Here is a 27,981-nt window from a genome sequence, read left to right as displayed (position 1 = left end):
CGCGTGACCAGTTTCAGGAAGTAAGCTTGTAGCCGGACTGAGGACGCGCTGGCTCCATTCATGCAGCAGATGCTTGGCAGCACAAGTGAGTTTCTCTTTCCAAAACCGCGCTATTCCTACACTGAAAACGCATGGTGTAGACACCGTCACTAATTTCAGCATCTCGTGCAGTTTAATTGCAGAACCTGCCGACAAGAAAACGGATCGCTTTTAGACAACGCCATGTTGAATCCCGGGCTAACACCCGCCACGCTAAAACCGGGTAAGCACTTGTAAGTTAGGAGCAATCACAGTTGGAACGAACTCGTGTTTTTAACCAAACAAGGCACTACTGATTGAATCCTTTCATTTAGGTTTTTAAGGCCAATTCTACAGAGAGTGAAGGTGAGCCCCCTTACCGTTCAAGCCATAACATCCACTGTAAGTCACTCAACTACAGATTGTCCTAAATGTCATTCCTTGTGGGTTTTTGTCTTTTTATGTAGACTTGCTCACACCTGATTGTGGCTCCATTAGCAGGAGAATTAAGGTAGGCGTTGTTAAGCCGGTTGGTGGCTGTTCTTGAAACTCAGATTTTTGCATTTATCAGTTAACTTAGTATATTTGTTTTTTGTTTTGTAGAAATCACTTTGGTCCTGAGGAGAACCCCGCTATTAGGGGGTTCGAAACGCGTCGACCTTATAGGTCCGCTGTCAGTCTAAAATTGAAAGTAGTGAGCCAAAAAAATAAAATGATTTGTTTTGGTTACAAATGATAAATGTACTCTGTATCATACAATTTAATGGAATATTGACACGGACCCATACCTCAGTGGTATTTGTTTTTGTTGTAGGGATATAAGTTGTATGTATGAGGTGCGAAAGTTTCAGTGTGAGTGATTTATAGGATTGTCTTGTACATAATTGTTGAATTTTGTATCTACTTGTATATTTTGTATATATTTGTGAATATGCACAAGAAATTCTGTTTGAATAATACAAACAAAATCGTTGAAAACTTGTTTGAATAAAATTAATAGTATATGTTTAAATAGACTGCTATGCTTTATTCATAACAGGTCTTTTTGCTATTGCAAACGAAGTTAGCTCAGTACTGGCATTTGTATCGTTGGTTTAGTTTAGATTTGACTTAGCCTTGCTGATTAGGAGTCAAGACCCAGTTTTGTTTACATGTCTAAAGGTGGCATGGTGGTGCAGACCAGTCTGACACACACTAGTGGGTTGATAGGTGTTAAGAGGGCACCTCTGAGGTGCCCTCTGAGTGCATTTATTAATGGATCCAACACTGGCATCAGTAATGGCTCATTAATCCGAGATGCTTGGTACCAAACATCTTGGAATTTGCTGAACCCTTTATCAAGCTGTGGAACTCGTAGTGACAAGCTCCCATCCCATGTACTTAGTATGGTTTCACTGTGCACTTATGTCTAAGAATGGTCTCAGACAATATAGGGGTATATCTGTTCATGCAGTTATGCCCTTCCATGAGGTATAATGCACCCTGCCCTAGAGCTGTAAGGTCGGCTGTAGGGGTGACTTACCTATGCCTCTTACAGTGCTGGTAGGCGGACTCATCACTTATTTGCACCAAAACACACAGGATGCAGTGGCAGTGTGCGTGTGTTTGGCGAGGGGTCTCTCAGGGTGTACAATGCATGCTGCAGCCCTTAGAGACCTTCTCTGGTCCCAATGCCCTTGTTACCACTGGTACATTGTACAAGTGATTTATTTATATTTGGACCAGAGGTATGCAAATTGTGGAAACAAAGGTAAAGTTTTGGGAACGAACACGGGCACTGGGACCCTGGTTAGCAGGAACCCAGTGCACATTCAGTCAAAGATGCATCAGTCAGGCAAAAGGTGGGGGGTAACCATGCCAAAGGGGTAATTTCCTACACAGTCCCACTAATAATGCTAAAGAATTCATCCACAAGAGACTCAAACAGCCTAAGGAGTTACCCGAATTGTAACTCCAGCAGTCATTTATGCTCTCCATGTCCCTATAACATTAACTATATCGGGCAGACTACAGAGATGATCAAAACATAACTAAGTAGACATTGCAGTTGCATTAGATATAACGTCATTTCAGCACCCCTTGTCCAACACTTCACTGAAAACTATTATACAGAAAATTAAATACTCTGGCAAGTCATTGAACTTTTCAGCAAACTTCAAACAGGAGGGGACTTACAAGTTCTACTAAACCGAGATGAATTTTGTTGGATCCTTAACTGTAACAGCATTGAAAATGGTTTGAAGCCTATAGAAGAGTTTAATTCAGCTATATATACACATGAAGCATTTTCATTGATTAACAGCTGGACCCACAATACTACTGGTTTTCTGTACCTGCTCATTGTACATTTCTGTAGCAATTTACTTATGTTTTTAAGAGGATTTAACTTTAGAAAAAGTACCATGGGGATAGCACTGCCTTGTTATTGAGCTGCATATTTGAACATTTTGTTGATACCACAAACAGCTTCTTGAACACTATTGTGTCTCACTTGTTTCTACATATCCACGCTGTTTAACCATTACTGCTACAATGCAGGCTACGACGAGATGAGATGCCTCATACCAGACACAGCTAAATGCTGCTAGTTGGACATCTGGGGAGATCATTTCCCATCTAGGTACACCAAACTGTGGCTGTCCTTAGGCTTAGGATTAGCAAAACAAAACATAGCACAAAAGTGTGGGGCAGCAAACACCCCGGAGATGAATGACTGAAAGAATGATATGGACTGGTGCTATCAAACCAGAGGTTGCCCAAAAAATGGGAATAGATATGGTACCATTGGCTGACCTATAGAGGGTTTGTGTGTGAGGGAAAGAGCCCAAACTAACCGCCATGATGGGAGGGTACACTAAATTGTGCAACATACATATCTATTGTTTTCAATTGATTTAAATGATAATATACCTTCTAGAGAATATGATGACATACCTCTATTATGTCTGCTGTTTAAGTTTTTGATATTTATGTTTAAAATCAAGAATATGAAAAAAAACATTTACTGCTACCGTTACAGTTAGCCTACATTATGGAACTTCATCCTATTGCAACGGTTCACAAGTGCTTCGTATGAATGGTTTCAGTGTTACGCACAGAATAATAAAGGATCCAGAATCCGTGTGGTATATTGCTATGTTCTCTGAATACTACACATTTAAATCATAATTAACTGTATTCCTATTTGATGCTCTATTCACAGCCTATGACGTTATTATTGTCTATATGCCCCTGAATCAAGATGGTTTTGGGCTGCCCTGGTCATACATAATTATACCAGAGAGAGAAGCAAGGAGCAACCTGTGCTGCAACCTGGTGTCTTAGACAGTTCCTGGCAGGAACATAGAATAGCGCAGATGAATGGAAGTCTGGGCTACAAGTGACATTGTGATCTGTCCACCCAGCCATGGCTGCAACTGCCTAAGTGAATATAATCGCCACGGGCAAGGCTGCAAATGCTGCTGCATTTGTATCGGCCCAGTAGGTGACAGTACACACTTTTACATCGGCCAACAGCCCAAGGGTGGCTGTATCCATCCCACCAGCCGAGGGCCAAGGCAGCTGATCAATGCTGGACTGAACCTGGGCACCCATGTGGCTTCCCGGCAGCTGCCTCCAAGAACCACAGGCCTTTGTCTGCAGGGTAAAGATTATGCATCTTGAAGTACGAGAGTCAAATAGATACTCATTCTATCCACTACATCACTGGTGGGCGGTCAGGGGGCTGAACAAGCGATATACTTGAACCAATCTGACTTGTGGGGAAGCAGAATCTCCACACAAAACAAGTTCTTGCTTCTTACATAATTATTTTTGGTACGGGGCAGCTTATTAAGGGCCACTTGGGTGGGAGTTAGCAAAAGGAGGAGTCAGCAGGTGTTATGCAAAAGAGGGAATCTTGTACCCTCTATAGTTGATTTAACTGTGCAGTATTGAATTGCTGTGAGTAGTTTGTTTTCTAAAATGACAAGCACTGGGCTGGACTTTGAGGTTATTACGGCTGTTGATTGTTGAGTTCTGAGCTCATGTCCCCAAATACAACTTTCATGAGAAGCCTTTGATGGTTCACCCTAGTCACCCTGAGGTTAGAGTGAAACCAGCATTGGCATAGCCAATGGGTCTCGCTTTTGGGACCTTATAAGTATTTAGTTATGCAGCAAAATATCCTTGGTGTAACGATATCAACTGTTGTATGGCTAAATACTTAGAAGGTCCCAAAGACTAGACCTATTGGCTATGCACATGCACTCTGCTCAACTTACACCATGTTTCCCGGGTTTTACATGCCTTTGTGCTCACTGCAGGGGACTGGGATCGACCTCATGGTCACACGTCCAAATCCCGGCAAATTCACTCAGCCTTTCATCTTTTCGGAGGCCGAGAAAATGAGTATTATTAAGTTGGGTAACCAATAAACGTCTGTTATTCAGCGCCAAGATGCCCCTTTGCGGGTGAAAGTGCGCTTTACAAATACACGTTATGTTATGTTACTATGATGAACTGCCCCCACCTAACAAAACAAAACTATAAAACAGCATTAGAACAGGTAGTGAAAAATGTACAGAACAGCATAAACAAAAAAACTCCGAACACATTTTTGGTGTTAATTCTGGTTTTTATTAGGTTACTTCAGTTGTATATAATGTTTTTTAGGTTATGTATATGGTGACAAATGGTTATAACACTTTTGTATTATAACTTATAACTTTTAAACATGCTGCACAACATTCACAATGCTCTGCAACACATATTGAAAATGCTAAAGCCAATAGCTCTCTCTAAACACTTATAAGGCCCCAAAGGCGAGACCTATTGGCTATGCCATTGATGGTTTCACCTAGGTGCCACAAAACCTTCTGACATGCCTCACTAAACACGCTTACATTTCATAGCCCTGGATTAAAATTAATGCACAAGTTACTTACCTTCGGTAACGATATATCTGTAAGAAACAGTAGTTAGTGTTAGATTCCTTACCTAAGAATATCCCCAGGCGTCAGGCTGGATCCGGAAAGTTTTAATCAGCAGTACCCTTGCGTGTCGGTAGGCATCGTCTGCGGCTCCGCGTCCGTCGTCCGCGTCGTGATCGCCGGGATGACGTCGTCTGAGTACTTAGACGCCGCCCTCATGCGCGGACGACAGTTCTGTACATAGCTGGCCACGACAGGAACGCAGAGACATGATATAAACCGACACTGGTGCCATGAAACTAGGGCCCTCAAAGGGAGATACCTTAACCCTAGATATCGGTTCGCAGAATGGGGATGATGAGTGGGGCAGTAAGGAATCTAACACGAACTACTGTTTCTTACAGATATATAGTTACCGAAGGTAAGTAACTTGTGCATCTGAAAGAAACCGGTTAGTGTTAGATTCCTTAACTTAGAATAGATACCCCAGCAATACAAACCCCGGTGGTGGGTCTGCAAACCAAGATCACACCAGAAAGTCCTGGAGAACGGAACGGCCGAAAAAGCCATCTCTCCGGACTTGGCTGTCCAGGCAGTAGTGCTTAGCAAACGTGTGCCGCGAGGCCCACGTAGCTGCCTGACAGATGTCCTGCAAGGGGACTCCCTGACCCAGGGCAGTAGTAGCCGCCGTGGCCCGAGTGGAATGGGTGCGCAACCTTGATGCACAACACGACCCACCGAGAGATGGTCCGCTTGTGCACCGCCCGTCCCTTCTTAGAGCCCACGTAACCAACAAAGAGCTGGTCGTCCACCCGGAACTGGCGTGTGCGGTCTAGATAGAAGGAGAGCGCACGTTTTGGGTCCAGGCGGTGGAGCCTCTCTTTCGAGGGATGCGGAGGTGGAAAGAAGGTGGGCAAGGTAATGGACTGCCCGATATGAAAGGCTGTGACCACCTTGGACAGAAAAGAAGGACGAGTCCTCAAGACAACTTTGTCTGGATGGACAGAGAGGAAAGGAGGCTCAGAAGATAGAAACTGGAGCTCACTCACTCTCCTGGCAGAGGTGATGGCAACCAGGAATGCAGTCTTAAGAGTCAGAAGACGAAGAGGACAGTTATGAAGTGGCTCAAAGGGAGCGCACATCAGATAAGTGAGTACAAGGTTAAAGTGCCACTGAGGCATCACAAAGGGGACAGGAGGAAACATGTGTGTGATGCCTTTCAAGAATCTATTTACAACAGTTGACTTGAAAAGAGACGGCTGATCTGGAAGCCTTAAGAAGGCTGAAATGGCTGAGAGGTAGCCTTTGATAGTGCCAGAGCAGAGCCCTGCTGGGCAAGAGAAAGAAGGAAGAGGAGAACCTCTTAAAGGGGGGCAGAGAGTGGATCAACAGCCTTTGCTATGCACCATGCCACAAATTTGTTCCACCTGCAGGCATATACCGATTTCGTGCAGGGACGCCTGGCTGCCAGAATCACATCAACTGATGACATTGCGCATTCTCTTCGGTGGCGAATAGATCTAACCAAGGATCTCCCCACTGCCAAAAGAGACCTTGCGCCACGTCAGAGTTCAGACGCCATTCGTGATCCATCATGCACCGACGGCTGAGTTTGTCCGCCCTTAAGTTCAGGGAACCTTCCAGGTGTTGAACCACCAGGGTGACGCCCCGGTGTTCCAGCCATGTCCAGAGACGCAGAGCCTCCTGACAAAGGGTCCACGACCCCACCCCGCCCTGTTTGTTGCAGTACATGGCAGTGGTGTTTGTTGTCCGTGAACACCTGCATTACACTTCCCCGGACAGAGGGAAGGAATGCCTTCAGTGCAAGTCTGCCCGCAGCTCCAGAGGTTGATATGGAGGCGGAACGCCGCCGGAGACCAGAGGCCTCTGATCTCCCCCTCTCCCATGTGGCCCCCCCATCCCAGGAGGGACGCATCCGTCACTACTACGTGCTCAGTTTGGGGTAGGGAGAGGGATCTGCTGCTGATCCAATCGCGGTCCGTGAACCACCACTGCAACTGACTCGCAGAGATCAGGACGTGGTTGGACAGGTTGCCCTGATGCTGTGCCCGCTGAAACTTCAGGTCCCACTGCAGAGCCCGCACCTGCCACCTGGCGTGATGCACCAGAAGGTTGCAGGAGGCTATCAGCCCCAGGAGCCGCAGCGTCAACCTGACCGAAACTCGGGATAAAGGCTAAAAGATCGGAATCAGAGCATGAATATCCCGAACCCGCTGTTCGGGGGGATAAACCTGAAACTGCGCAGAGTCCAGAACCGCTCCGATGAAAAGGAGCTTCTGAGAGGGGCACAGGTGTGACTTCGGCACGTTGATGGAGAACCCCAGCGAGTGCAGGGGGTCGGCCGTAGTCTGGAGGTGGGAGACTACTGTCTGGGGCGAGCCCGCCTTCAATAACCAGTCATCGAGATAGGGGAAGACTGAAACCCATGATCTGCGCAGATGAGTTGCGACCACCGCCACCACTTTCGTGAACACCCGAGCAGCGCTTGTAAGGCCGAAGGGGAGCACGGTAAACTGAAAGTGCTCGTGGCCTACCGTGAACAGCAGGTAGCGCCGGTGGGAGGCAGGACGGGGATGTGGAAATATGCGTCCTGAAAGTCCAACGCTACCATCCAGTCTCCAGGGTCTAGGGCAGCTAGGACCGGAGCTAAAGTCAGCATCTTGAACTTCTCCTTCCGGAGGTTGCCGTTTACGCTCCGTAGGCCTCCTTTGCCCTTCTTGGGTACCAGAAAGTAGTGGGAGTAGCAACCACGGCCTACTTCTGGCCCAGGAACGCGCTTGATGGCCCCCTTGGCCAAGAGGGCCATTACTTTCTCCTGCAGAAATTGCAAGTGATCCCCCGACATGCAGTGGTACTGCGGTGGCCTGGCTGGAGGGGTCGCCTCGAAGGGGAGGGAGTAGCCCCTTCGGACGATTTGCAGCGCCCACATGTTCGACGTGATGGAGCGCCAATGAAGGAGGTGATGGCAGACCCTGCCCCCCACTGGTGTCGAATGGGCCTGAAAGCTCGGACTAGGTAGACTTTGAGGCAGATGCTGAGGGAGCGGATGTGGGCTGACCTTGCAGTTGTCCCTCGGCACCGCCACAGCGGTTACCACGTCCGCGTCGAGGCTGGTACTGCGGCCTGTGGCTGGCAGGACGTGGGGGGTGCCCCTTCCTTGGCCACGAAATGGGCAAAAAGCAAAAGTTTGCTGGCTCTGGCCAGACAGGCCCATGGACTTGGCCATAGCCCTAGAGTCCTTGAAACACTCAAGCGCACTGTCTGCTTTGTCGCCAAAGAGGCGAAGGGCATGTCCATGAGCGTGGCCTGGACATTGCCCAAAAAATTGGCGGACCTCAGCCAGGCGCGGCGGCGAATTGACACCGTCGTGGAAATTGCCCTTCCCAGTGAGTTTGTGGTATCCAGTCCACACCTGATGGCATAACGTGCCACATCCCGCCCCTCTGCAAGGGTTTGGGCGAGTCGGGCTCGGGCCTCCTCCGGGCACTGGGGCAGTATGTCCGCAACCGTGTCCCACAAAGAGTGGGTATAACGGCCCAAAAGGCAAGCTGGGTTGATAGACCGCAACCCCAAACTCAATGAGGAGAACGGTTTCTTCCCAAACTGATCAAACCTTTTGGATTCCCGATCCGGGGGAGCGGTCGGGAATGCGGTCTGGGACGTAGAAGCCTGGATCACCAGGCTCTCGGGGATGGAGTGCACAGACAGAAAGCTAGGGTCGCCCGGAGCCGGGCGGTGGCGTCGGGCCACGTACCGATCCACAGGTGGCACTGTGGAGGGCTTGGACTAGGTGCCCAGCAGAACGTCCGTGAGGGCCTCCTTGAACGGCAGTAGATGCTCCGAGGAGCTTACTGGTAGCTGAAGCACCTCAGTGAGGAGGTTACTCCTCACTGCCGCAGCAGGGAGTTTAAGAGCCAAGGCCTTGGCTGCCCTGCGCAACACCACACCATACGTAGCCCCCTCCCCCGTAGCCACGGAGGGAGGTGAGTTGAATCCAGTGGCGGGCGATGTGTCCAAACCACTGGCCTCCCCTACCTCATCTGCCCAATGCTGGCTCAACTGGCACTTCTGTGCCAGAGGGTCCTCAGACCCCTCTCAGTCCTCCCCTTCATCTGTGTCCTGGTAAACAGGCTGGAATGACAGAGCCGGGTCGTAGATGAAGGCCTCACCCATCGACGCCGGAGACGGCGCTGAGCGGCGCCCTTCTGACACTGGACCTAGACCGGGGCTGAAACTGGGGCCGACGTTGTCCGAGGACGGCGCCAGGAGCGACACCAAGGGGGTTGGCGCCAGCGGAGTCGTAACGTCAACTGGCGTCGACCGGGATCCAGGCACGGATCCCACGGGGGCTGGGTTTGCAGAGCCCGAAGGCGCGCCGTCAGGCCTCAGCAGAGGGAAGTGAGTCTTCATGGCAATGAGGAAATCACGAATCACCTCCGGCGTCGCTCGCAGGCCAGGGACCGGAGAGTATGGGCCTGGAGGCAGCGCCTGCGGCTCCAATGGAGCCGCGCGGGCGGTGTCCCCCGAACCTTCAGCCGCGTCGCGCAAGAGGCGAGGGGAGTCTGAAGAGCGATGTCGACTCTTTAACTTCTTCTTGGAGTGCCTTGACTTACCGGAGGACTAGGAGCCCGAGGAGTGCTGGCGATAACTTGACGAGCGACGACTGTGGCTCCGCGACCGGTCCCTCGACTTCCTCCTCGACCGGTGCGGAGCCGAATGCCGCATCTCGAGTAGCTTGCGGGACTGCTCCAGCCTAGCTTTCAAAGTCAAGGCGTGGCAGTCGGGGCACAACTTGTCGTCGTGGTCGGCCCCGAGGCAGGAGAGACACCGATGGTGGGGGTCGGTCACCGACATCAGGCGGTGACAGGCGTCGCAAGGCTTGAAGACAGGAATCCCTATGGCACCAGGAGTCGAAGTCGACAAAAAAGAGCCAAAATAGATCAAAAACTGTGTCAAAAAATGACAGAGTACTGCTCTTCCCAGATCTGCGCTAGCTGGCGCAGAAAAAAAGAACTGACGTCAGCGCGCGAGGGTGGCTTCTAAGTACTCCGACGATATCATCCCGGCGATCACGACGCTGACGACGGACGCGGAGTCGCAGACGACGCCTATTGACTCGCAAGGGTACTGCTGATGAAAACTTTTCCTGATCCAGCCTGACGCCTGGGGATATTCTAAGGTAAGGAATCGAACACTAACATGTTTCTTTCAGATGTTTATATCTGAAAGAATAGTCTTCGTGTTTTCCAAGGTGCTAAAAAGTGAATCAGAGCATACCCTTATGAATGCAGGTTTGTTGGACTCCGTGGTGTCAGCCAATGACGGGTCGAAATCACAAATATTACGTTTTAATACATTTAATACACTAAATTAAGTCTGAGACACATGCCGTAGCTTATTGTAGTGTAATACCTGACTTTCCGGTCAATTGCAAATATATATTGAGTTCTCAACAGAAGCTGCCAGCAAGGGTTACTTATTGCGTGATCTATTCAATTACCGGACGTTCTTTGCAAGGTCTACAATAACTTGTAACGAGCACCGGAAAATCCCAAAGGTTTGGCAAGTATTTGAACTTATAAGACAGGCCTATTGAATTTGCCAGTACTTTCAGGCAAATACGATAACTCGTCCCAGGACAGGTGGCATGGGCTGTCTGTGTCATGAGTGCTGGTGGGCTCTAAAAGAGCTCCTGGACTTGGTGCATAATCTGCGCATGCGCTAGCCATGCATGCAAGTGCTGACATCGGAAGCCCTCACCCAGAGCATGCTGTTAAGAGATGAGAAGGGGACATCACAAGTGTCTCTTCAGCACCTGGAGGCTGGTAAGCCATAGGGGAGGGTGCAGAGAGCAGTGTTCATGATATGTGTGAATACGAGGAGAAAGACGAGGTAGGTGAAGAAAGGCTGGTATTGTATAATCCTACTTGTTTACTTCTGGAAACTAAAAACCTGTAGTATTGCATCAAGATATCAGAGTGGTTGGCTGTGCTACTGACCAACGGACGGATGCTATTTTAGACCCAGTTCGTTCCCAACATTTCCTAATTCTAAGGCCCTTGTATACCAATGGTGCCTAGGACAGTGTCTCACGCTGCAAAAACAGTCTGTTCTGGGGACAACTAGATGGGAAAATGAGGAATACCGATAAGACTGCGGAGGCAGACGGAGTGGCCAATCGCTGTTCAGAGTGTGGGAAAAGAAGGAGTTGGGGAAAAGTAAGGATGAATCCCGTGAATCTGCTACATGCCAAGGGAAGTCTGCACCTGGCAAAGCTGTATCAATGGATTTCTTCTATGCAGATTCTGTAAAAACCGGAGACACTCTTTGTGCGCTGAACTGCAGTAGCGACAACTTTTCACATTGCTGCCAGGCTCATTGCCATGACCAACTGCAAGTGGCAGGGTGAATGACAAAAACTTGGCATTCCTGGCCGTGATGGACATCTGGCTGCATGACCCCATGATGCACGGCAGAAGTCTCACAAGATCACGTATTTTGTAAGTGAACTTGCAAACCGTTTTTCAACTTTGAGTGACAGTTGTCCCTATGTAAAAAGAGTCTTGCCAGTGGGGTGGCCGTTGAATGGTAGGGCTCACACGCGTGCTTAAAAAATGCCAGAAATAGTAATGAAGTGAAAAGGCTGAATAGCTTTATGAAGAATATGCATGTTTGACACAATTAACCAAAAATGACGAAAACGGGGGCGCTTGAACGTACATCTGAGATATAAAATAGTTCCAGATGGGGCCTAAAGGATAACCCCCCCAAAATGCCAACAGAACAGTGAGAACTAAATACTCCTATGATAAGATTTAAGATGTGATTGACACCGGCTGACGACAGTGGCTGAAAGAGCTGGAGTAAAATATTCCAGTGGCTGAATGAAGAGGACCCAAAGCCCTCTGTATGTGTACATAATATTTTCTTTAAAAAAAATAAAAGGGTTTAGCACATGCTACTCATAACAAGCGTTTAAGAGGAGCGAAGTGACTGAGAAAGGGAGATCGCAATAACAGCAAGCGAACGAAAGTGAAAGCGCCAGGATGTGTAGCCTTGCGCTGATAGCTCGTGCTGAAAGTAAAAAAGGCGAGCAGGCTGCAGCAGCGCGGGAGAGCAGTCTTCACTTTTTCAAGCACTGCACTTGTGCTTGTGGCGCTCCCGCAAGATGGATGCCGCCACAAGCACGAGTGTGCTTGAAAAGTGAAGAGTGACGGCTAAAGGCCCTCCTAAGCAGCGCATGCGCGCTGCGTAGGCGAGACCTGAAGGGTTGTACTAGGTCCAGTTTGCTTAGCCACAGTGAGACGGACGCCAGGACACACAGTGACAAACTACCTCATGCACCAAGGGTGGGACCCTGAAGTTCTTGCTTGCCCCTTTGCCCCCATGAATGAGGTCAGACTGAATGTGTCGCACCAGAAAAGGGAACAGAGATTTTAACCAGCAATATACACAGATTCTCAGGAGTATGACTAGTTCAACCAGTTATGGAATCAGGGTGACCTCTAGTATAATAGATTGGTCCCCATGCCAGGGTTTGAACACAGTTTGTCTCCTGGTCCTTTAGGGTTAAAGCAGGCCATGTTTATTTAAAGGGGAAGAGACTCTGCAGGCTCACCCTCTTGAAGATGAAGGGGGAGAAGCTGGCCCTCAACCCCCTTAATCTTTTTTCATCCAGGTTCATTGGGCACAGTCAACCACATGGATCCTAGATAGGCTCAGTTCAACGGGCTAGCCGCATGACCGTCCTTCCAGCTACCTGGAACGTGTGACTGTCTACCTCAGATTCTGGTCAACTCATCATAGCAAGTGCAGTCAATCTTTTCCTGAAGGCCGATAGGTCAAGTATGTTCCCAGGTCATTATTGCAGGACGACTCCACGTGTTTTCATGGACCGACATCTAGCCTCAAGAAGAATGGCAACTAAACAGGGGTTCCACTTTTGGTCAGTTGTCTTTCTTCCTATAAAGAAGTGTAAGTTCCGTGGAGAATGGGCAACAAAGATAAACCTAGTTCTAGCTGAGTGGGTCAGTGCATGTTTAGGAGAGGTGCCAAAGTCAACCAGAAGGTGTGCTTCTTTCAAAAGCCTCCCTGTCTATTGTCCACAACATTAGTTTGGGCTGGTGGTATGTACATTGACCTCAGTCTGGATAGTCCTTGAAAAGGGAGATGGCCAAAATATAAGAAAAGGGGAAAGGGTTGAGTTTTGTACCTAAAGGGTAAATCTACATGAAAGCTAAGGAAAAGGCGAGATAACTCGCATATCTACCAGATACACCGGTTGTGGGAACAGGCGCCAGTTTATGGGCATTAAGGAAAAGAGTGGGTTGACAGAGATGGACATCACTAGTTGAACACAAATGAAAATACCATTTTGTGCAGGTGGGGTTCAAAAGACCTTTATTCAACCATGAACACCACTGATGGCCCTTTGACTTTTTCATGCAAGTAGGCTAATGCTACAGGCCTGAGGAGACCTTTTATATGCGCAAACTGGTGCTTGGTCCCACTACAGAAGTACAGTTAAACAAAGCCTCAACCACAGATTAGAAATCCACTATTACCACCATCAAGTCATCACATAGCTTGTGCTGCTAGAGAGGAAGACATGCTTACTCAGAAAAAAAGGGGTACACAGCCATCATTCAGGAGGGCATCCATACAGCTCAGATAGCAACCAAAACACATGGAACCCTTTCAGTGGCCATGCATGATTGCAATCCCAAAACTGTTGAAAACAATGAAAACCAGAAAACAAACAGGGGTAGGGCAGCATAGGTTTTCACAGCCATGCAGAAATAAAGTATGGTCCACTGATAACACACAGGTGACTCAAAATTTGCCAGGTGGCTGAAGAGAACATAGGCCGCAGCAGAATTGGGGCTAGGAAGTAATGGAAGTAAAATACCAAACTTAATACATCAGATGGGACTTGAAGAGTTTATAAAGCAGTTATATAAAGGGCATTTGTACATACTTTGAACCTTAGCTCTTGAGTGGCTTGACAACAAACACGGGTTAAAGTTCCCAAGGGTAACCCCATCTATCACCTACCCTATCTACCTAAAGCAAGCGGGTCCTGTTTACTTTACTTCAAACAGTACCAAAATGCTGTGTCGGGGCATTTTCAAGATGGTAAAATTCTTCTGCCACACTCAACTTGGGCTCTGAAGGCTGGGTGTATGGGAGGGCAGTGTACAATGGCAATCCTAGTGTTCTCCTAGATTTAGCACTAAAATCCAGTTGCACACAACAAATCCAGACAGTATTCCAGTAGGACAAAAGCACGGTCCTTCAGCAAAAAGAAAAGGAATCCATAAAAATTGTCTTAGCATCATGGTCTGTCCTTTTCAAGTGTGTCTCACATGTAACATGGAGCTCAACATACCTGTCCAGCAGGATGTGTGTCACTGAAGTGTCAAAAATGATGCCCACATACCCAACCATCTATACCAGGTTTCTCCAACTAGTAGCTCATGAGCTACTGGTATCTCTCCAACTGGTGCTTGGTTGAATTAATATATGTGTACAAAATTGAAAAGCAGGTATTTGAGTTGAAATGTGTGTATTTTCAGAACTCATATGCTGATGTATGGAGAAAAATGATTGAATTCCTACAATATATTTAAAGCTGATATTTGAGGGAGATAACTTAAATGGTGTTGGGTAGATGTTTTACTAATATTAACTTGGTGGCAGGCCATTGCATGTATGGCTGATATGTATTACCAATGTAGAGAGATTCCACATTGACAAAGCATTTTCGCATTATTGCTAGTAACCGTGGCCGACGCGCAGAGGTAATTGCTGCTGGGAAACGTGCATAAGATGGCCACAAATGTAATCCTGTCTGATTTGGTCTAGAACATCTCAAATAGTTTTAGTAGCTTGGGAGAATTTTTATTTACCATAAGTAGCTCTTATTACAGAAAAGGTTGGAGACTCCTGATCTATACTCTGCGTAGTTCAGCGGAGGAAGCTCTGTCCATTCAGGTCAGCCTATTCTTTACTCTTTGGCAGCATTTCACACATATTCATGGCGGAGTATAGGCTGATGGCTGACAGAGGCATATGTTAAGTGGTCTTCCGAAAGGTCAGGCTAGTAAAGAATAACTTTCTGAAAGTTATTTTACCTTAATGTTTATTAAATAAACTAGACTTCACAACCAAATTAGATTTTTAATAACAATTAAAAAATTGTGGTTTACTTATTTTTCTAGCTGGTTCCATTCCCAAGATACATTTAGCATTTTAATATGTACTTTGGTTTTCGATTTTCAAATGTCCCACTTTTAAATATCATGCGCCCTTGTGGGCTAAAATGCTCACATACAGTCGACTTAATATTTAAAAGGGATTATTAACAGGTTACACTGCAGCAGTCAAGCTACAGAGGATATGCCTGAAACCATGTTTACTTCGATAAAGTAGTGGGTGGTATAAAAGGTGCTGCAGTCCACTAGTAATAACACCACTGGGTTCAGGCCAAGCCACTGACCTGTATTTAACAAAACAAACGCCAATACTGTTTTTTATATATTTATATAATCTATTCAATACAGCCATATTGAAAGACAAAAGAACATGCGCTACAGACTCCTAATACTGTACAGTGCAGAGTTTGTTTGTTTTTTTAATATGAGGAGAAAGTCCAGTCATTAATTTCCCGGGTGCAACTGATTGAGTCTGGTACCTTCTATTTTTCAATGAGTATTATCTGAGCATGCAAGGTAAACAAAATATACTTTGTTGTTGAAGAAAACATAAGCAAGTTAAAAGTGAACCTGCCCAGTGAGGAAAACCATAGACAAGGAAACTATCATTATGGTATGGCAGAATATTGATGGGAGCCTTTTTGTGATGTTTCACAAGTTATATGCAATTTCGGCGAGCATTTTGAATCATGTGTTCGTTTGAAAGGGACAGAAGACCTGGCTCTTCTACTGAAACCAGCTAGAACCTAGCGCCGGGATACCTCAGCCTTGCTCTAAAAAAACGAGTTAATTGATTTGTATGCTCTGTATCTTTTATAAACAATTATATCATTGGGTTTGAGCAAAACTTAATTAAAAATACAACAGTTGCGAAACACAACCAGAAATGAGCAAACTGATCTAAAAATCATTTGCGTAGATTCCAGTCACAATAAATTAGCGTACACTTTAGCTCTATGATTGGGTTACAGCCTACTGCTATTACTCTACCCTTATTTTGTTATTCTATGATTCTAATTTGATTACATTAGTATTTCACCTGAAGAATGTCATGAGTCTCATACTTTATCTTCCATTACAGATATAAAAGTAAAGCTTTCAGATAATATTAAATGGATATAGAAGATGAACACACTGTACACAAAATACTTTTACCTATAAAACAGGGTTACTTTGAAGGGTACAGGTATGGAGAGAAAAAATCGCATTTTACCTACCTTGAGATCCCTATGAACAATACGTTTTTGATGGCAATACTGCACTGCAGATACAATCTAGATGGAAAACAGTGTACATTAAGGATGTTAACATGAATCTGATAAATAGCATGCACTTTTACTCAGTTTATCATGCATTTAGAAACAAATTAATCTTAAACATTGTTTAATCTTTAAAAAAACATATTTTTGCCATCTGCACGGTCTTTAAGCACCATTCGAAGTCGATCATGCTACTGAAGTTTATATTGCACCCAATATTATGTCGCGTCACCCTCATGCTATCGTCACCCCCTGTTTCTGTGAAGCGCTCTGATATCTGTAAAGATCTTGTTCGCGCTATATAAAACTCTGAATAAATAAATAAATAAATAACAACTGCAGAGCATCGTTATCCTTTTGTGTGTTTCACAAAAGAGGGGGGTGGTGGCTGACGCAAATCAGACTTTCACCTTGCTCCACCCCCTGTGTCAGTTATTAAGGGCTAGATGTATGAAACTTCTGAATAGCGATTTCTATGTTGCGATTTCCTGCAAATCACAATTAAGAAATCGCAATTTCTGGGTCGCATATAGACCTACCTCATGAATATTAAGGAGGTAGGCTGCACTTTGTAACCCATTAGGAATCGCAGCTAACACTGGGATGGTGTTACACTAGACAGAAAGCTGTTACAGCACACCCATTAATATGTTTGACAATCCAAGTACAGTATTGGACAGGTAATGAACCAGTTCTTAATACAAATATAATTCTTTGACGGGTATTGATGAGGACAATCCAGTGAGACAACAGGTGTGCAAAATATGTAAATATGGGTGTGCTGTAACAGCTTTTTCTCTAGTGTACTTGCATGCATGTTAGTTTCTAATGTGCTATCAGCACCTCCAGGTAGTAGGTGTATGAAGCTACTTTAGCACCCCTGTCTAATTATAGCGACATAATTGTTCACACTTATTATTGTCAGTTACAAATACATAGCCTATATTGATGTGCGGTTCTTTCCCTCATAGGGACCACTACTACCTAACATTTTTTGTACAACACATTGATGGTGGCCTGCTGGTATCAGCAGACAACCATGTCTGCGATCACTTTTAAAAAATGCATTTTTTTTGTTTAAACGCCTGTTTTTCTTAAAAGAAAACAGGATGCGTTAAAAAAGAAAAAAACAATGAAACTTGGAAGTTTGATTTTTTAAAGAGTAGGCAGTAGTCCCACATGCTTAAAAATATTTTACCAACCATTCTCAAAGGGGAAGGGTCACTTTGGGGACCCCTTACCATTCGTGAATGGGTTACCATCAGTTTCCAAATGGCAATAAATTGTGAATGCTTGCAACCGGTTTTCTGTCGCAAAACATTCATGGATACCATTACAATTCGAGATTAGGAAGAGACTACCTCAACGCACCCCTACCAAATACTGAATCACAAAACTCAAACTGGGATTCGGTGACAAGTTACCGAATCGTAATTTGGGCTTTGTACATCCCAAAAAGTATTTGTGTGGTCACAAACAGCCCGATTCTACCAACTCTTTGTACATCTTGCCCTAAGTTATGAAACATGCCAAGTTAAATCAGTAAAATATTTTTACTTTTGAGTGATCAATACAATAAAGCATGGTTCAAAGTGTGATTGGAATCATATATGTGAGTTCCAAGTCACCAATGAGCAACTGGTGGGTTAATAACAGGGAGGTTGAGGTCCTATCTCTCTGTGAATCTGTGTGAGGAAAATTGAATTTTGCCCGGTCATGTGTCCCTACGTGTTCCCCATCATATGTTATATGTGCATGATCAATATGCATATTTACCCCCTTGACCGAATAAAGACGCAATTATAGTTGTGTCCAACGTTAGTATGTTAGTTATCCAGTCCCTCCTGAAAGCAACAAGTATCAGGCCTATGTTGCCAACGTCTCTACATTGTGCACGTTAAATTATCGAGTTGCACCCGTTTCTAGGCCTCACAGGGCCCGGACACCAGATTCAAGCCTCAAGTCTCCTGAAACCACTCCGAGGAGCTATGCAGCCCCTCCCGCATCCCTGACCCTTCACTTACTTTCTGCCAAGCAGCGCGGGGCCCGGCCTAGCCTGCCTGCCTGTCTACCAAGAATATGTTATGCCTCTAGTTATCAGTTCAGCTCCCCGGCTTCACATTCCTAGCTAACGAACCGCATAAACATCTTCATCTATAGTCTAGCCTTTCTGTCTCCATGCAAGAGAATTACTGAATTAATGTCCATAGAAGATTCATAGCACACACAATACATTAAGAAATATATGCATGCACCAGCCTTAGTGACAAGTAGCCTTTACCCTGATGACTTTTAGATTCTATCAACATGTTCTCCAAACAGAAGATATCAGATATGCTATAGGTACAGGTCGTTCTGACATCCCAGACTTTAGTCTCCTCTTCTAGTGCCAGAAGTCAGAGCCCCAGCTCTCCCCAGTTACACGTCATGGCTCGTTTGCGCGCACCAGTAGGTTAAAGGTTCCAGCTGCCCAGGTAGCCCCCTCCATGTATCCACCCATTTATGACACTTCTGTGACGTTTACATCACATGTCTTCGTGCACGCCCTGTGCACGCCTTCTTTTTACGCCCATATGTTCTTATCTTTCGTTTGTCACTTGTTACGCCTACTGTATTCAATGTAATTGTACTGTTTTACTATATATACTGTATGATGTTAATAAGATAGGAGACTGTCATTCCTGTCCCTTCCTGAACCTTTGCAGGTAATGGAACCCGATGGTCCATTGGCTCGAGCCATCTAATTAAAGCCAATATGACTCAGATACCCCGGATTCTGCCTCTTATTTATTGAGCTATCCTTTTTAGTTAATGCATAGAAAAATAGTACCGGTAATTATTTATTTATTTACCACATAAATGGCGCCCGAACAGGTACGAGCTCCTTCCCCACGCGCCGGCGATGTAACGCAGGCCCCCTGACCCTTCTACAGCCGTGACGGACCCCTACTGTGCACGTGCAGATATTTCTGCTTCAAGTCTCCCTCAGGCCCACGGAGGAGACGGAGACTGCGGTCCGGCATCCAGACGAGGCGGTGAGGAAGGCGGATCGTCCCGACCAGAGCCCAAGCCGAGAGAGCAAGGTCCGAGGTATCCGGAGGCCCACCTGTTTCCGAAGCCCGAAGCGCATGCGTAGTGCGTAGCAGTAACCAGACGTCGTAGCTGTCCAGTCCAGTCCGAGGCCTTCAGTTTTGCTTCCCGGTGAGTACCGTTGCTGGGACGTATCTAGACGGGTTCATTAATTTGTGCCCGGTCCGACGGGTTTGGGTACACAGATCCGGTCCGACGTGTTCACCTAGGTGGATACGGTATGACGTGTCTCTTTAGGAGACCGGTATGTTCTGTACTGTTTTAGCAGTGCATCCAGTAATTCTAGTAAGTCTGTTCTCGAGAAGTTCAGGTATTATGTTTTCAATGTATCAGGTATTATCTGTTCGAACTGTTATTAATGTATTTTTGATGTCGTGGTATGAATGATTGTTTTGCTGTTCATTACTGTGTTCATTGTGTATTGTGTTCAAGTTCAAGTACGGTTCAAATATGCCGCTGTTTTCTAAGTTACGTCAGATAAAAACCAGAAAAGGGTTACTCGAAGAATCAGTTCCTGTCCCTCCTAGGGACAGTCCTGGACATTTCATGTACCATAAGCATGGCTTAGATGCCATACTGTATCTAGATTTATGGGTGGACTACACCAAGCATCTCGAAGAGAAATATAGATGGCCTGTTTCAGGAACATGGGATGCCGAGTGCATCATGAGAGTAGAAGAAGCATTATGGAAAAAGAAAGCCAGACAATCCCAGAAAGATGCCATAGAATTGTGGCGTAAAGAATCGCATAAAAGAACAGAAAAGGAATTCAGAAAAGCAGAATTAAGTAGGGAATCCTCCGAAAAAGCCCAAGAAAGGGAATTACTAGAAGAAGGTGAACGAGTTAGAGCAGAACAGTCAGACCGACAAAGGAATGCCCTTATTAGAGGTATGTATCCCCTTCTCGCCGAGGGTTTGCCGAAGGCAACCCCGGAAACACTCTGTAATTTACCGCCACCATTGGTCCCGACTAAGCTACGTCATAAACCGACCGCAGCTGAAATCTTCCTTTCTTCCTATTTAGATGACACTGTCCCAGAATATGCAAATACTAATCCTACTCCGCCAGTTCAGGTCCAGCACCCTATTAATAATGTAATTACTGTGCCTCCAGCCGTGGGTCCCGGGAATCCGGTCCATATGCCAGTACCCCAGGACCAACCCACATTACGTACACCTGCTTTACCAGTCACGTTACCAGCAGCCGCACATTCAGTATTAATTGACGATTCTAGTTCAGGAGGAGCAGGGGGAGGTATTCCTATCACCCCGCCTCAAACAAAGCGCCTGACGCTGAGAGACGCAGCATTACAGCGTACGCCAAAAGTGGCCACGTACGAAGCCCTCAAAAAGTACCTTACTGATTGTAGATATGATCCAGTGCCAGGTGAAGATCACATGATATTGCATTCCGTACGTTTACGACGAGTTGTAGACTTCTTGATTACCATATCAGATATGAAAGAACATTTAGACAGAATATATCATTTTATCCGAACAGGGGAGAAACCAGAAAGTATTCACGAAGCCATGGCACACAGGAAAGTCGAGACTCAAGGCATGATTTTGCAATTTTTAATAAATTGTTTAATAAGAGAACAGGATCGTCCTGATAAAGACAAAGAAGAGATGAAAGTCCTGACAAGATGGAGTGACAATATAGCAGACGGAAAACACAAGACACAGAATAGTATAGAATCGATGTACAGAAAGATTCGTAAAGAAATCATAGGCATACACGAGAGGGAGAAAGCAAGAATAGTAGCAGAGAAAGAGAATGACTCTTCAGACGAAGATGTAGACAACGAGAATCCCACCAGAATAGCGTATGTAGGTAGGACAAGACCTTCTGATAGACACACACGCCTAGACTACAAGAAAGCTTTTCCTCCTCCCGTACCAGAACAGTGTTCTCTTGAACAATTATTCCAGGCTACCGATAAAGTTCTGAAACTACGAATAGGTTACAGTGAGCTTAATACCATGCATGAACAAGAACTAGCCCGATCAGCAGTTCGATGGACTAGTGATTCTACCACGTATTCAGACGAAGTAGTGGCTCAAATGTTTCTGAAGCTGCCCCCAGCCGAGCAGCGACTGGTGGGTATGTACATGATCCAGCACCTCATTACACTGTACGAAAATCAGCATTCTGATCCAGGTCCTTTATATAATATATTGAACGAGTTACTCCTAAACCGATGGAAAGGTCTAGGTACCGATTTAATTAGTGTCATTTTAGAACAGCGCTACAAATACAGAACGTTCCTGACTCAGCATTTTGTTCCTGTTTCGCCCCCATTCTACATAGACAGACAGAATCCGTTGCGAGAAGTGCATCCTGTTAAGGGAACGGGGGGTGAGCTCGAACGAGTATTTGTTTACACCCCTATAACGAAAATAGAACTACTCGAAATGAAGAAGTTAGTGCCCTGTCACGATAAAGATCCAGCAGGGTTCCACCGGGAGTTAAAAGACATGCTCCGTATGGGAGAATACACGTATCCTGATATTATCAAAATGTTAAAGGTCCTGTTGCCTGCGGGCATATATGAAAAACTCAAAGAGAAAGAATGGGAGGTGGGAGAGAAAAAGATTGACTGGACAGCATTAGAGAATGAAGATAACACACGAGTTCCTGGTACCGGTCTCGGGGAAAAAGCCAAAGCACTGCCCGAGTTGTTAATACAAGTCTTGCCAAGATTACTAGCCACGAAAAAGGAAGACTGGGATGCCATCTCAGCCTGTAAACAGAAACAAGACGAAGATACTAGTGATTTTTATTCCAGATTTGAGAAATGTTTCATTATAAATAGCGGTTTGAAGACAAGTAGTGAGTCGTATCCACATCTTTTTGTTACTAAACTAGTTGAGAATTCTTTACCACAAGTTAAGAATCGAGTACTAAAGGTCGAGAGTACATGGCAAGCTAATACCCCGTCCCAAATGCTACAGATGTTACAGTATCACCAGAACAGAATCAGGGAAGAGCAAGAACACGAAAGGAGACGTATGAAAGACACGAAAATGAAAGTACTAGTTGCACAGTCTGTTCCAGCAGATGGTCAGAAGAGGGGTACGAATCAAACTAGTCATTCTGCAGCTCCCGTTAAAGGGACATGCAATTACTGTAAACAGCCAGGTCATTACATAAATGAATGTGCAGTTCTGAAACACAACATAGCTACAGGTAAGACGAAAGAGAGACCGCGTCCTCCTAGACAGGAACATGTTCCGCAAAATTCGCAAACACCGCAGAACGCACAACAGACAGTTACAGTACCGCAGCCTATAGCTGCCACACAACACGTTACACAACAGATGTACCAGTACGCACAGTCAGATTATCCAGAATATCAGCAGTATTCATGAAACAGCCTAGAGAGGGAGGTTGGCTTGCCTCTCATCGAGGTTCCTGTAGATCAAGAGGGTCCCTACGTACACAGTCAAGTATTAGGGAAAGACAGAAAGTTTCTGATTGATACAGGGGCAAGTAGGACTACCATCAGTCATGACGAGGTTCCAGGGGCTCCACTCTCTGGCTCAAGAAATGTTTCCCTGGGATTTTCAGGAAAGCCTATTGTTAACGAAATATCGAAACCAGTTTCTCTAGAAGTTGGTCCATTGTCCCGAACTACAGACTTGTTACTTACGAAATCATGTCCTGAAAATTTACTTGGTATTAAAACATTGAAAGAATTAGGAGCTGTTATATGCTGTTCTCCGGAAAGAGTGAGATTGTTTTTACGTGATTTTAAAGGTCATTATGTGTTACGAGATTTTGATCCAAGATTACTGAATGTACCACAGCATTTATGGGCGCAAGGTCCAACTGATGTAGGTTGTATGCATATTACACCATATCGTGTCACTCTGAAACAAGGAGTTGTATTACCCCGAATCCGACAGTACAAATTGCCACCTGAGGCTGTAGCAGCCTTATCGAAAATTATTGACGAGCTCATTGCTCAAGGAGTAGTTGTAGAAACTGACTCCAATGTATGTAATTCTCCTATCATTCCGATTCTTAAACGTACTGATCCAAATGCACCTCCGGTGTATCGATTAGTGATTGACCTCCGAGAACTTAATAAATGTATCATACCCCAGTACCCAGTGGTTCCAGATATCTCTTCCCTATTGACTGCCATTGATTCTGAAGCTACGTTCTTTACTGTTATTGACCTCAAGAACGCATTCTTTAGTGTCCCCATTCATCCAGACAGCCAGTTCCTTTTCGGATTCTGTTTAAATGGAAGAAGCTATAAATTCACACGTGCACCTCAAGGTTTCACAGAAAGTCCTAGTATTTACAGTCAAGCACTTAAAAGACAACTAGACAGTATTCACATGCCAACTGACACTGCCCTGCTCCAGTATGTCGATGATCTATTGATCACAGCCCGTACAGAACGTGACTGCGAACGTGCGTCGCTGACAGTCTTGTATTTCCTGGCAGAAATGGGGCACAAGGTGTCCCCTTCGAAACTGCAATTCTGTGTCCAACAAGTGGTATACCTTGGACACTTGTTGTCCAAGAGGGGTAGACAGTTGACACCTGACCGTATTCAGTTAATAGCACATCTTCCACAGCCCAAGACACAGAAGGAGGTACGAGCTTTTATCGGCCTCACTTCTTATTGCAGACAATGGATTCCTCAGTACGCATATCTAGCCAAGCCACTGATACAGTTAACGACACAGGAGGCAGCCACATCGACTGTCCTCCCTTGGACCCAGGAACATACACTTGTTTTCAATGAGTTAAAGAAAGCTTTATGCCAAGCACCTGTCTTAGCGACACCAAACTATAGTAAGCCTTTTACACTTTTTGTTACTGAACGTAATGGCACAGCGTTATCTGTTCTCACACAAGACCAAGCAGGACAACACAAGCCTTGTGCTTATTTTTCTAGCACATTAGATCCAGTAGCCCAGGCTCTGCCTGCGTGCCTTAAGTCAGTTGCAGCCACAGCTCTAGCTATCAGACAAAGTGATTCCATAGTGTTAGGACACTCCCTGACAGTACAAGTTCCACACTCCGTGGAGGTTCTTTTAAACCGAACACAGACTCAACACTTGACAATTGCACGATTAACAGGATATGAACTGACACTGTTTCAGCCACACATAGAAATCAGACGCTGCAACGTATTAAATCCTGCTACACTGTTACCCTCGACTGTTTCAAATCCTGCCACACATGACTGTGTGGAAGTTATTAACACCATGACAAAGCCAAGACAAGACTTGACGGACATTGCATTACCTGACCCAGACCTGACACTTTACGTGGATGGTTCATGTATGAGAACAAGTACAGGAGAATTAGTAGCCGCGTATGCAGTGACTACTGAAACTGAAGTTATTGAAACACATCGTATTGACACCCTGTCTGCTCAAGCAGCAGAGCTCATCGCTCTGACCCAAGCCTGCATACGAGCTAAGAACCTGAAAGTAAACATATATACAGATTCACGTTATGCATTCGGAGTCGTACACGACTTTGGAGTACTATGGCAAGAAAGAGGTTTCATGACCTCTCATGGAGCCAAGATTCAGCATGGACCCCTCATTCAAGCTCTGTTAGAAGCAATACATTTACCGTAAGCCATTGCCATTATGAAGTGCAAAGCACATACGAAAGCCACTGACACCATTTCCCAAGGTAACGATCTAGCAGATCGAACAGCCAAGCTTACAGCTCAGACTCCAGACATTCCAGTTAACATGACAAAGATAAATGTTCCAGATCAGACGACTTGTATGACAGTTAAGGACCCTACACAAGACGTACTAGACATCCAGACACATGCTACCCCAGACGAAATCAAGAAATGGTCTGAACAAGGAGGGGTCCAGACAGATCAGGGATGGTTGACGAAGGGAAAAGCCACATGGTTTCTCCCCGACTCTATGGTTCAAGTCATTATTAATACAGTACATAGTCCAGCACATTTAGGAGAAAAAGCCATGTTAGACAGCATCCAGAACCTTTGGTTTAATAAGCATTTACGAGCAGCAGCGAAGCAGAAAGTGCGTACCTGCATGATCTGTTGTCAGTTCAATCCAGGTAAAGGTGTTCCGGTGGAACAAGGTGGATTCCATCCTCCTGACCACCCTTTTGAAGTCCTCCAGATGGATTATATCCAGATGGATCGATGTCGAGGTTTCAAGTATGTCCTCGTAGTCGTATGCGCTTTGTCCAGATGGACAGAAGCATATCCAGTTCCAGATTACACTGCCGCGACCACTGCCAGGCAGTTGGTTCGTGAGTTTTTCCCCCGTTATGGTTTGCCCAGGGTCGTGTATTCAGACAATGGCCAGCCATTCTCATCCGAACTCATGAAACAAATATCTCTTCTGTTAGGGTACCAGTGGAAGTTCCACTGCGTACGACACCCCGAGGCAGCTGGCCTCGTCGAGAGACACAATCAAACTCTGAAAATCCGTATTGCAAAGGTCTGTGCCGAGAAAGGTGTAGATTGGATGGTAGCACTGCCAGTCGCCCTTTTCTACATGAGAATGGTCGCTCACTCCCGATCAGGTTTGTCACCTTATGAAGTAGTATTCGGTCGTCCCCCGAACATGTGGGGTACACCTATGCCACGTAAAATTACCGATGTGTACAGTAATATGCTGACAGATTACCTAGCTTCCTTGATGTCTGCACTACTCTCTTGTCGTTCACAGGTCGCGGCTGCCTTTCCAGACAACACCCAAGTGAAACCGCACAAGGTCATTCCAGGCAACCTCGTTCTCGTTAGGAATTTTGATCGTTCAAGCCCGCTGGAAAGAGCCGAAACTTGTTCTGATGACCACAAGGACCGCTGTGAAACTGGAGGGCCGGAAGGGCTGGCTACACTCCAGCCACATCAAGCGTTTTCATGGACTCCGTCCAAAGACTTTTCTCAAGGACTACCCCGATACTGACTCTAAACTTCCCCTGTTAGAAAAAACTCCGCAGCAGGAGTATAAAATCAAACTAAGGTCTAGCAAGTCGGACAGTTTAATTGTTTAAGTCCCTCTCGGGTGAAGCGGTTAGACAGGTTCCTGACATGTATGAGACAGACCCCCATAGTGAGAGAGTTAGACGAAACTCCAAGAAAATACGTTATTGTAAGAATCTGCGCAGCAGATGCGTTATTACGTTATTGTTTATGTTATTTCTGAGTCTTACGATCACATGCATAAGTTATGTTTTACATGTATTTTTTCCTCCTCTTGATTCGCATGTACATCTTTCCTCTAATGATACAGTAGAGCACACTTTTAGTGAACTACCTCCTCACGAGTTATCCTACCGACTTGCCATGCGCAACAATACTTTTATCCGTATGCTACACTATTCACACCAGACCAGCAATGCCACTAATTGTTGGGTGTGTGGTCGACTCCCCCCTTTTCAGACACCGAAGGGAGTTCTGCCACTTTTTTCCCTATCCGTTTTCACACAATGGTTCGTGTGGAGCATGGTTTACGTTAACATCATCCTTAGACGATAAGTCCCTTTTGAATAGAACATGTTTTCCAGACAAGGAGGGTCTTTCCCATAGGACAGGGTTAGATCTAGAAAATGAAGTATATGATCTAGGTAATTTCTCCTCCAATTTCATGGTTTTGAATGTTCAGTCCGAGACTACTCCAGATTTGCCTGCTATAACAGTTCTACCAGTGAAAGGCGAGTTATGTGTCAGAAAGAATGGTTCAGTACACCTAGGACACAGTGATTGTAATACTGTGGTCGAGTATAGTGACAGTGGGAAATCTACTTTCAAAACCTCACGTCATTCGTATTTTGTATGTGGTCAGACCGCATATGTACGTCTGCCCCTAGATTGGGATGGAACATGTTACATTGCCTTCCTACTGCCACCAGTTTTCCTAGCCCCATCCGATTATCACAGAAATACACATCTAGTACACATCAGACATAGAAGGGATATCGAGTCCCCAATTGTCGACCAGACTGAAACTGCCTTAGAACAGTATACAGATTTCAATAAAGGTTTCTTTTTCTTCATAGGTCCTATCCAGAATAGTAAATTAATACGTAGGTTAACCAGAACCCTTGAAGCAGTAGTGAATGAGACTACTTCCGCCCTAGGTAACTTAACAGAAGAGCAATCTGCTATGAGATTTGTCGTTCTTCAAAACCGCCTTGTTCTTGACGTCATCCTGGCCGATAGGGGCGGAGCTTGTAGAGTCATCAGATCTAGTTGTTGCGTTTTCATTCCTAATAACGCACCGTCTGTATATTCAGCTATAACAAAACTTCATAAAATAGCCCATCAGTTACACCAGAATCCAGGCACCTGGACATGGTCCGGTTGGCTCTGGAATAGAATATCTGCCTGGGGATGGAAAGTACTGTCATTCCTAGGAATAGTAGTAATGATCCTATTCAGTTGTTGTCTCTGTTTACAATGTGGCCCTGCGATTTGCGGCTTGTGCGCTACCTCTTGTATT

The 27,981-nt window shown here is 45.5% G+C and overlaps 1 protein-coding gene across 2 annotated transcripts in view; it reads right to left on the bottom strand.

The window, feature by feature from the left end:
• The window catches only part of MARK3 (microtubule affinity regulating kinase 3), a 596,913-nt gene that overhangs the window by 458,681 nt on the left and 110,251 nt on the right, over positions 1–27,981 (bottom strand). For both annotated transcript variants that reach the window (XM_078660239.1, XM_078660240.1), the window contains exon 7: positions 16,381–16,437. In XM_078660239.1, coding sequence (XP_078516365.1) covers positions 16,381–16,437 — 57 coding nt within the window. The remainder of the gene's footprint in view (positions 1–16,380; positions 16,438–27,981) is intronic.

Source organism: Lissotriton helveticus, chromosome 9, assembly GCF_964261635.1.
Source record: "Lissotriton helveticus chromosome 9, aLisHel1.1, whole genome shotgun sequence".
Classification (NCBI taxonomy): Eukaryota; Metazoa; Chordata; class Amphibia; order Caudata; family Salamandridae; genus Lissotriton; species Lissotriton helveticus.
Note: the sequence above shows the minus strand (reverse complement) of the source record. Positions and strands in the feature narration are given on the sequence as shown.